This window comes from Dermacentor silvarum, chromosome 4 (genome assembly GCF_013339745.2).
Source record: "Dermacentor silvarum isolate Dsil-2018 chromosome 4, BIME_Dsil_1.4, whole genome shotgun sequence".
Taxonomy (NCBI): domain Eukaryota; kingdom Metazoa; phylum Arthropoda; class Arachnida; order Ixodida; family Ixodidae; genus Dermacentor; species Dermacentor silvarum.
Window position 1 is genome coordinate 83,536,696 of NC_051157.2, and position 10,685 is coordinate 83,547,380.

At 43.2% G+C, this 10,685-nt stretch overlaps 2 protein-coding genes across 6 annotated transcripts in view; one reads left to right on the forward strand and one right to left on the reverse strand.

Annotated features, from left to right (window-relative positions):
• The window catches only part of LOC119450320 (glycoprotein 3-alpha-L-fucosyltransferase A), a 243,594-nt gene that overhangs the window by 87,018 nt on the left and 145,891 nt on the right, over positions 1 to 10,685 (reverse strand). The gene's annotated exons all lie outside the window — the stretch shown is intronic.
• Positions 3,061 to 10,685, forward strand: part of LOC119450315 (uncharacterized) — a 39,766-nt gene continuing 32,141 nt past the window's right edge. For 2 of the 4 annotated variants that reach the window (XM_049665787.1, XM_049665790.1), the window contains exons 1-2: positions 3,061 to 3,251; positions 8,260 to 8,296. In XM_049665787.1, the coding sequence (XP_049521744.1) occupies positions 8,281 to 8,296 (16 nt within the window). In that variant the 5' untranslated portion in view covers positions 3,061 to 3,251; positions 8,260 to 8,280. Of the gene's footprint in view, positions 3,252 to 7,617; positions 7,736 to 8,137; positions 8,166 to 8,259; positions 8,297 to 10,685 lie in introns of all 4 variants that reach the window. The other 2 variants (XM_049665789.1, XM_049665788.1) reach the window with 2 other exon arrangements.

The window sequence follows — 10,685 nt, forward strand, 5'->3', positions numbered from 1 at the left end:
CGCTCTTTGTGCGGCCCTCAACTTGTTCTCTTGCTTCTTTGTTAACCTCCAAGTTTCTGCCCCATATGTTAGCACCGGTAGAATGCAATGATTGTACACTTTTCTTTTCAACGACAGTGGTAAGCTCCCAGTCAGGATTTGGCAATGCCTGCCGTATTCACTCCAACCCAGTTTTATTCTTCTATAAATTTCTGTCTCATGATCAGGGTCCGCTGTGAGTAATTGACCTAGATAAACATACTCCTTTACAGACTCTAGAGGCTGACTGGCGATCCTGAATTCTTGTTCCCTTGCCAGGCTATTGGACATTATCTTTGTCTTCTGCATATTAATCTTCAACCCCACTCTTACACTTTCTCAGTTAACGTCCTCAATCATTTGCTGTAATTCGTCCCCATTGTTGCTGAATAGGACAATGTCATCTGCAAACCGAAGGTTGCCGAGATATTCGCCGTTGATTCTCACTCCTAAGCCTTCCCAGTCTAAGAGCTTGAATACTTCTAAGCATGCGGTGAATAGCATTGGAGAGATTGTGTCTCCTTGACTGGCCCCTTTCTTGATAGGTAACTTTCTACTTTTCTTGTGGAGAACCAAGGTTGCTGTGCAATCCTTGTAGATATTTGCCAATATATTCACGTATGCATCCTGTAGTCCTTGGTTACGTAATGCCTCTATGACTGCTGGTATCTTTACTGAATCAAATGCGCTTTTCATAATCTATGAAAGCCATATAGAGAGGTTGATTGTACTCCGCAGATTTCTCTATTACCTGGTTGATGACATGGATATGATCCATCGTAGAATATCCCTTCCTGAAGCCAGCCTGTTCTCTTGGTTGGCTGAAGTCGTGTTGCCCTGATTCTATTTGAAAGTACCTTGGTGAATATGTTATACAATACTGAGAGCAAGCTAATAGGTCTATAATTCTTCAATTCTTTGAAGTCTCCCTTCTTATGGATGAGTATAATGTTGGCATTCTTCCGGCTTTCTGGTACACTTGAAGTTGTGAGGAATTGCATATAAAGGGCCGCAAGCTATTCAAGTATGATATCTCATCCATCCTTGATCATATCGAGAAGTCGTGAAAAATTTTGATTTTCCTGTATTTTTGCGAGTTCGGGGGTACAGTTCAGTGGTCGTACAGAATTGCACCTTTCAGTTATAGGGAAGTTTTACTGGCCGAGATGCAATTCACTCACAGATAATGTGTTCTGAAGCTTTTTTGCGTAGGTGATGCCCATCCTTATAATTAAAATGCGAAGCACTTGATATTTATGCGAATATGTCACAGTGTGGCCTATAGAATACTAAGCAACAGGCCGCCTGTCTATGCTCACCATTTTATGACAATTCACTGGCTGATGAACAATGAAGTGTTATGTACCAGCCAATATGCCTGTCACACACTGCCTGTGCCTATAGCCTGTGCGATTATGAACACCAAATCACGTTGCTTATTTGGGTTTAGCTCATTTCTGTGCAAATCTTACACATTTTTGGAAGCTCTGAAACGCCTATATTTTTGCGTTTCATGCCTCTAATGTGGTCTCAGGTTTCTATTAGGAGCTAAACACAATTTTTACACCCTGGCCCCTTATTCATCGCATCGCAGCATTTTGCTCCAGTGAGGCAAGGGCTGCACTGCCATTGCTGTACATTACGCACATAAAATTTTTAAAAACCCAAAGTACCTTAGAAATGTTATTACTGTCTGCATCCTTCGAAATGCGGTCGCCGAAATCGGAAATCATGCCAACGGGTCAACGTTTCTATCAAAGAATCTGCTTTTCGATATGGTGGGAATCTAATTATTGTACAACGTTGAGCTTCTTGATGCACTGCACTTGGCCCGCGAGAAACAACCTACTCTCGACGTGCCGAGGATCACATTCGTTGCGATCGGGACTTTGTTCAAGGAAACAAACTTAGCTGGAAAGGAGAGCTTGCACCTACGGCATAATAAAGCCGAATTCGACATCAAGAACAGTACTTTGTGATAAATACTTAGGTGTATATTTGTCCTTACAATCTAACGTTGCCACATATTTATCCATTGCTCAGCAAAATGCTACTACGTGCACGCCATCCACGGAAGGGGCAGGAAGCACCGATTATCACATCCTAAATTAGAACATGTGCTGGATGACTTCATTACAGCATTGTGGTTTTTCGAGAACAGCTCTAAATAAGCCGCGGCGAGAAATGTTGCCACATGAAGTGCCGGCGAGTCACTGGCACTAATGACCATTCGAGGTGCTATCGGAAACGGCGGCCAGTTCTTTCGCCAGTTCTTCTCGCTTCTTGGCCTTGAACGCGTTGATGAAGTCTTTGAGTTGCTGGTCTGCTTCAGGGTCTGCAGGAGGAAAGCACTCGCGTTTCTTCTTTACCACCCATTCTTCGAAGAACTGCGGCTGGTTGAACACGTAGAAAAGCGCGACTGGAAATGCCATGTATATGCTCATTTTAAACACTTCGAGCTGCCAGTTCCCCATACTGCAGAAGAGTCCCACACACTTGAAAGGCTAACCTTTGTATAATAAGAAGAGTGGCACTCAAGGCATGGGAAACTATGACCGCACAACGAAGACGACACAACGAGCGCCTTTGCAAGCGCCTGCTGCAAAACGCGACAAGTGCGTCTACTTCTTCCAACTGGCTCAGCGAGCGATTAACGAGTGCGATTCCACAAGTGGCGCTGCAATCGATTCCGCCACGATCAGTTAGGGTTGCTGTTTCAGCCATGCTGTGCGTACAACGCTGCATTTCTACTGATTTTATGCTTTCCGTAGATGGTTTAAAGAGAACACCAGTGTGAGAACACAGACATACATTAATAGATATTTGTTTTTGATCACTTGTCAAATGTTTTTGTGTCGCGCCATGTCAGGCTCCGCTTGGCTGGACTTGGCTACAGTCAGGCTACAGTTTAGTTTAACAAGGTGCTGTGCGCGGGGTGGGACTTGGCTTTCTTATCTCCGTTGCATCCTGCCCATCCGTTGCATTCTATGTCCTGCCATTGGCCAGATCAAATACGATAGGCTGGTGCGATTGGTCGCTTGATGGCTTGGCCGCCTGGCCCGCTTGGCGGCTTCGTTGGTTTGGACCTGACAAATGTTTGGATCCTTTGAAGGCGTGTTTGTGAAGTGTTCTGTGTTCAAACGTCTTTTTTCTATGCGTTGCCTTCCTGTCGGTCTGCTTCTCCAATTTTAGGGGGTAATGTGTGTGGCTATGTGAAAGAGCAGCGCTAGGCGGTGAGTACTTCATTGCATGTTCGTGCTACAGTATTACTTTCAGCGATTCTGCTGGAACGCTGGCAGTTCGGGCGAATTTAGGCATTGAGGAGGGCGTTTGTAATACTCTTGTTTGTATGAATGAGAATAGTGTTCCTAACAAAGTTCTCTTACACTCCCCGCCTCTTATTGTAGCAATACTCTCCGGCGGAGAGCTTCTCGAGTAATTCTGCCTGTGATTGAGCTCGCTGCCAAGTATTCTCGGGCAATTACTTTCGTCCCTTTTTCGCAACCAACCAAGTTGTCTCCACACAAGCATTAAAGACTTCCTAATTGAGAAAAAAAAAGTATCGAATATAGTAACTTCTAATCGCTTCACCGTGAGCAGTGCCCCTCTAAATACAGGGACGCTGCCGTCTCTGCGTTTTTTCTCCGGGGCTTGGGCGTGTTGGTGATTCATTGGGAAAAACAAATTACACCATCTTCCCGCAGGGGAACCCTGAGTAGTATGCGAAGCAGCCATGGGGTCGACGCAAGGTAGTTTTATCAGCTGTATAAACTTGGACATGCAGCAGCACCAGCAACGCGCAGAACTGTTGTCGACGCCGTCGGCGTTTTGCCCGCGTTCGGTGCGAACGCGCGCGGCGTTGGTGACTTTTTCGCAACCAACCAAGTTGTCTCCACACAAGCATTAAAGACTTCCTAATTGAGAAAAAAAAAAGTATCGAATAGAGTAATTTGTAATCGCTTCACCGTGAGCAGTGCCCCTCTATAATACAGGGACGCTGCCGTCTCTGCGTTTTTCTCCGGGCCCTGAGACTTCTTAGCGTGGAAGCTTGGGCGTGTTGGTGATACATTGGGAAAAAAAATTACACCATCTTCCCGTAGGGGAACCCTGAGTAGTATGCGAAGCAGCCATGGGGTCGACGCAAGGTAGTTTTATCAGCCGTATAAACTTGGACATGCAGCAGCACCAGCAACGCGCAGAACTGTTGTCGACGCCGTCGGCGTTTTGCCCGCGTTCGCACCGAACGCGCGCGGCGTTGGTGACTGTTGCCGGTGCCTTTGGGGCGCCTACCGTCGCGCCTCTAACCTAAGCTGCTTCACATTATCGCGCGCGGAGCCGCAGGTGTTGCCATTCGTTGCGCAATCTGCAGCAATCTGCAGTAGTAAGTGGTTCATGAGGAAAGAGAAAGGTTGACGCTATCTTCTTAGGAGGAATGCCTAGAGGAGAGATGAGACAAGGAGAGGGAGGGGAGGAGGATGCGCATGCCCAGTAGGGGTGTGGACGCCGCGCGGCGGAGGGATGGAGGGAGTGACATAGCCCCGACTATAAGGTGCTTCTCATCTAAAAAAAGAACACAGCATAGAATATACAGGGACATGAAAGAGAGACATGCACACAGCGCTCACTTGCAACAGTTTGTGCATGAAGACATGAAGGAATAAATATGTGGTACTACCATGCGCAACATGTGAATAATCAGCAAAAACCTGGAGCATCATTTCCAATGCTGATGATAGCCACATGCTGACAATGCACACTGAATGTTTGCCATTCAAACCTTGTTAAGATATGCTATTTCCCGAGATGAAAGTGCAATCGAAGGTGAACTGACACACGACCTATCAAACTTCCTGATGAAATCTGCCTCATTGATTTCACGTGTCAGCTGTGAACTATATTTAGCCAGCACTTTGATCACGGCAATGAATACTCAGATGGCCCTGTACCGCATTGTACACGGTACAGTGTGGTATGGTGCTCCCTGAGACGATCATTTAAGCACCTGCCGGTCTGTCCCCGTACTTTTTTCCCCAAGAGAGAGGAATCACATACACCACGCTAGTGGTGCAGGACACTAAACCCTTTCTGTGTTTCACAGAACAATGACCACACCTGGTTTGTGAAGCAAACTTGCAAAGCTTCGATAGTTTTTCTGGAGCAGAAAAAAACCACCGCAACGCCAGCACTGTTGTCCTACCCGCGCTGGTGTTTGAGCAGGCTGCAGGGAAAGTGTTAGATGTATTCAGGCAAAACCTGCATCCGTTAGAGCTGACGCATGAGCTACCTGAAAATAACTGTTTAAGGTTTTTGGACGTCAAGCTGTGCTTGTCCAGTAGACATTTGTGCTGATCATTTGAACCGAGGAACTGGAAACCACTTATTTCTTTCAAGTCAGCACATTCAAAATTAGTTAAAAGAGGAATCGTTAATGTATGCCTCAACAATGCCCTCAGAGGGTCATGTCTGCATTCTATGCAAAAAAGTTTTGATGCTCAGGTCGACCGCTTGTTATCTGCCAGATACACGAAGGCTTTAGTATCATCTGTCGCGGAAAAGCTTTTTAAGCAAATCAAGTTGGGCGAAAATCAAGCACCACATCCGCCAGTGGAAAAGAAAAAAAAAAAACTTGCAGTACTTGCGTGTGTACATGTGTCCCACAAACTGAAGAGGGTAGGGCAATGCACTGGTGTTGTGGTGGTTTTTTCCACTCCGGAAAAACTATCGAAGCTTTGCAAGTTTGCTTCACAAACCAAGTGTGATCGTTGTTCTGTGAAACACAGGAAGTGTTTAGTCTCCTGCACCGCTGGCATGGTGTATGTGACTCCTCTTTCTTGTGGAATAAAGCACGTTGGACAGACCAGCAGGTGCTTCAATGATCGTCTCAGGGAGCACCATAACAATGTGTACAACACAATACAGGGCCATCTGGGTATTCATTGCCATGATCACGGGTCTAAGCCTTACTTTGACAAAAACAAAGTGCTGGCTAAACATAGTTCACAGCTGACACGTGAAATCATTGAGGCAGATTTAATCAGGAAGTTTGATAGCTCGTGTGTCAGTTCACCTTCGACTGCACTTTCATCTCGGGAAATAGCACATCTTTACAAGGTTTGAATGGCAAACATTCAATGTGCATTGTCCAGCGTGTGGCTATCATTATCAGCATTGAAAATGATGCTCCATGTTTTTGCTGATTTTTCACATATTGAGCATGGTAGTACCATATACAGGGTGTTTCAGCGAACACTTTCAAAATTTATTTAAGGTTGCCTGTGGCAGATAGGCCAATTCTAGTTAATGAGCTGGTCTACTCGAAGAGGCGGACATTACTTGCACAAAATATTGAAATGCATAATCGACTAATTAACAAAAATCCACTAATTAAGTTTTTAACTAATTACCTGATGGCCCCATATTGCAATTTACAAATTGTAGCCATGGGGCGCAATCTTGTACGCGTTCCAAAATGGAACGGAGGCGGTCCGTTCCTTTGAGCCGCACACGATTGGTCAATTTGAACTGTGACGCTCAAATTGACCAATCGTGTGCGGCTCAATGGAAAGGACCGCCTCCGTTCCATTTGGGAACACGTACAAGATCGCGCCCATGGAGTTCGCAAGGCGGATCCACTTGGAACGGATTCTCGGGATCACACCAGTTTCGAGATATTAATTCCCGAACTTTGCGGAGAAATGCATTGGCGTTCCAGCTAATTTTGTGCTTCAATGCATAAAGTGACGTTTTCTTAAGAGCCTAACTGGAACTTCAATGCATTTCTTCGCAAAGTTCGGGAATTAATATCTCGAAACTGGTGTCATCCCGAGAATTCATTCCAAGTGGATCCGCCTTGCGAACTCAACGGCTACAATTTGTAAATTGCAATATGGGCCATCAGGCAATTAGTTAAAAACCTAATTAGTAAATTTTTGTTAATTAGTCGATTATGCATTTCAATGTTTTGTGCAAGTAATGTCCACCTCTTCGAGTAGACCAGTTCATGAACTAGAATTGTGCTATATTAAGGATTTTTGAAAGCATTCGCTGAAACACCCTATATATTTATTCCTTCATGTCAAGTCAGCGCTGTGTGCGTGTCGCTCTTTCATGTCCCTGTCTATTTTGCGATGTGTTCTTTTTTTCCTGAGACTTTGTCAGCTGTGCAAGCTGTCCGCAACGAAACGAACTGCCTAGTAGGCACCAGGTTTTTCTCATCAGTTAATTACTTGAGGCACACGTAACCTCTAAAGAGTAATATTGTTTCAGGACGCGTGTCATAAGTTTTCAAAATAAACACACAGGATGTGGCCTCGCAAGCATTGCGCTGCAGTTACTAAATAGTGAGAGAAGAACGGAACTGAAGTACAAGTAACTTCATTTTAGTCAATAACCGTACTAGGGCCAACATTCAATGAACAGTCAATGAAAGCATATAGAAAATGAATTTCGGGGACATGAGTTAGATTTGTAATCTGATTGCTGACATAAGAAAAAGGAAATTAAAGTGGAAGAAAATACAATCTTGCCTCCATTCAAATCACTCGTATGTACAATGCTTTCAGAACTTGATTGTAATATTTCACAATTATTTTATTCAAGGGTCCCTTCCTACAATATAGTGGTACTGATGTCCCAGAATTATATGCCAGCTTGTACAACTTTCACTTCAAGTACATTTTTTGAAAAACTCTTTGTTTGATTGCAGCATTTTGGGCTGGTAAGTCGTGCTTTTGCTCATGACACAAGGTTCATACAGAGTAGGATGCAGTTTTGGGGGTGAAACAAGTACTCCATCCAAATGCGTGCTTTAACTGTGTTGCAACATCCTGAAAGGACACACCACAGAATTGACATTTTTAAATATGGTGTAGATAAAGGGACAATGTGAGTGCAGTGTTGGCATTCCTTTGGTTTGGTAGCGTATGAATATTACTACTTTACCTTGCCATTTGATTGAGTCAGCATTGTTGAGAAGTGAGAGAGGATCATCTGAGCTGTTCACTTATACAGGCACCAGATTTTTCTTCTGTTGAGGCTTTGCAGATGTCTAGATGTCTTCATTGTTGTGTTGGTGCCTGCCTATGCAAACATCGATGTTTAAACTGCACATATTTGGCAGATCTATGGCTTAAAGCTGATTCAAGCAAGTATGGAAACGCATGTGCTTTGTGTCAAATTAATTTGTGTGGCTGCGCAAATTTGCAGTAACTGATGCATTCACTTTTTTTTTTCTTTTTGTAGCATCGACAACACGAAACAGTGATGCAGCAATGTCAAGGCAAGTTTTTAATATGTGCAAACTGTACAAAAGAAACTAAGCCAATGAAACTGTTGCTAGAGCATGCGTGCTGTAATGGGGCGTGATGCTGTTGTTGGTGGTGTTTTCTCAGTGCGAGCATGTATGTTTTAATGATATGCCTCCTTGCTCTTGCACATTCACAGTCGATGAAAATATATGCACATATTTATCGGCACTGTGACCTATGTAGTTTGCGTATCATGGGAAAGACAAATTATTACGACTGCATAAAAGAACACTACGTGTTATTGCTAACCTTTTGCACAATACATGCAGTGTACACCTATCTTAAGAAATTTAAAATTATCAGAATGCAGGAAATTTAAGTACCCAACTTTTACAAAAGCTTTATTGTAGTAACAGAAAAAAACAATCTATTTCTTATGGAACTAGCTTGTGTATAAAAATGTGTCCCTTCGCACCTCACAAGAAATTCAGAAGTCCGGAAAAAGCACCGTTTTGGGGCAAGTTATAGCTCAGAAATGTCAAAGCACTCCTGAAGCAGCTCTTACATTTTTGATTGCATTTTTTGAACATTTAGAGAAAAGAGTGACATCATTTACAAATAAAAAGCGACCACTGACTTTCGTGTATTACCTTTGCGTATGTTACGTTCATCGCTGACCTGAAGTGGCACAAACATGTCGACTCACTATATTCAAAGTCACTTAGAAAATTGGGTTACTTAACCCCTTCTGTGCCACTTATTCCGAACTCTGACCAAGAATGGCCAAATTATTTTGAGATCTAGGTTGCCAACATGTTTTGCTTCTTTAGAAAGAATAAATTCACTTCTGCTTGTGCTGTCCTAAGGATTGTGTGCTGCCATCTACCACAAGCATGACTAAGTACTCGGACAGAACTATGCTCGTCCATGGCATTGCTAGAAAATGTAAAGTACTGGTGACGAGCTGAGTTTGTTCTTGACCGTTTTTACCTGAAACGTGGACGAACCAAGCTTGTCCAAGGCACGGAAGGGGTTAAAGAGAACTCGAAAAGGCAAAACTAAAGAATTCAAATTGGCAACATCTAAATCCCATGTGAGGCCTCTTCCCGAATACGCGTCAGTTGTTTGGTCACCCCATTATGCATCTGGCATGTCTAGGCTCGAATCTGTTCAAAAGAAAGTAGTGCTTGTTTAATCAGTGTGATAGTGACTTCTCTCCTTCATTTCATGGCACTGTCTGATCACTTGAAACGTTGGCTCACAGACGCACCTGTGAATGGGCATTCATGGTGTATAAAATGCACTTTTCAATTTACATTGGTGTTCCTTTTGCGTTTGTGAGCATGTTCTACCCGTAGAACGCACGCGCTTAGAGGTACACTAAAGTGGAAAATGATTTGAGCTCTACTAGTAACCTACCTTGTACAATACCATAAAAGCCACTTTTGCCATGAAAGGAGGTGGGTAAGCTAGGAAAGACTCAACAACAAAAGACGGGTGGCAACAACACCGCCTTAAGTTTCCACACCAGTTTGCCATGACGTCACTGATTTTGACGATGACTGTTCGACCTAGTTAATTTGTTAGCGCTAAGTATGGACTACATTCTATTCTAAGAGAGCCAAAGGCTGGATTAGGCAAGCTTCAAGAACTTTTACTGAGCCACAGTGTTCCAAATATGGAAAACTACTTTGAAATCTGTGTCGTCACATTGACGTACTGGTGCAGTGGTTGCTGTGCCAAATTCGAAAAATGGAACTTTGACCCTTATTTTCTCTTAACAATCGACGTATTGTCACCAAATTTACTAAAGTACTGCCTTGAAAGGATATTTCATTAATCTAAACTGATTAATGTTTCATTAACATTGCTCCTTTTAGGTGGTACCTGGGCTGTTTTAGGTTCTCATTTCTTCCATTCACTATTGAATTATGGAGCAACCTAGATGCTTCACTGTGCGAAGCTATCACTGCCTGAGTTTGCAAAGGAATTGCCTAACCATGTTATTCGTTTGTTTTTTATGTATTTTTTTAATTTTCTGTACTTACTCCTGCATTGTCTCAAGTTTGAGAAACCTGTATTTGTAAATAAATAAATAAATTTTAAATGACATGCGCATCAGTTACATAATGTGACAATCATCTTTTGCAAACATGGCAGTGCTACACACTGTGGGGAAGCCACGAATTATAGAGATATAATCGCATGCTCCTCTACAAGCTCTTCCTGTCCCTTAATCATGCATTGTCACACCAAAAAGCACATGATGTCACTTGAGTACAAGCTTTTAAGTCCATCTACAAAGGATATCAATTCGGATCCATCTGCATACCGGCCAACTCTCTTTAATTTTGCATAAAGTTTATGAATTTCGGCTGTTATGAACTTTCTCTATTGCTTTGGCCCATAGTTCCCAAAATA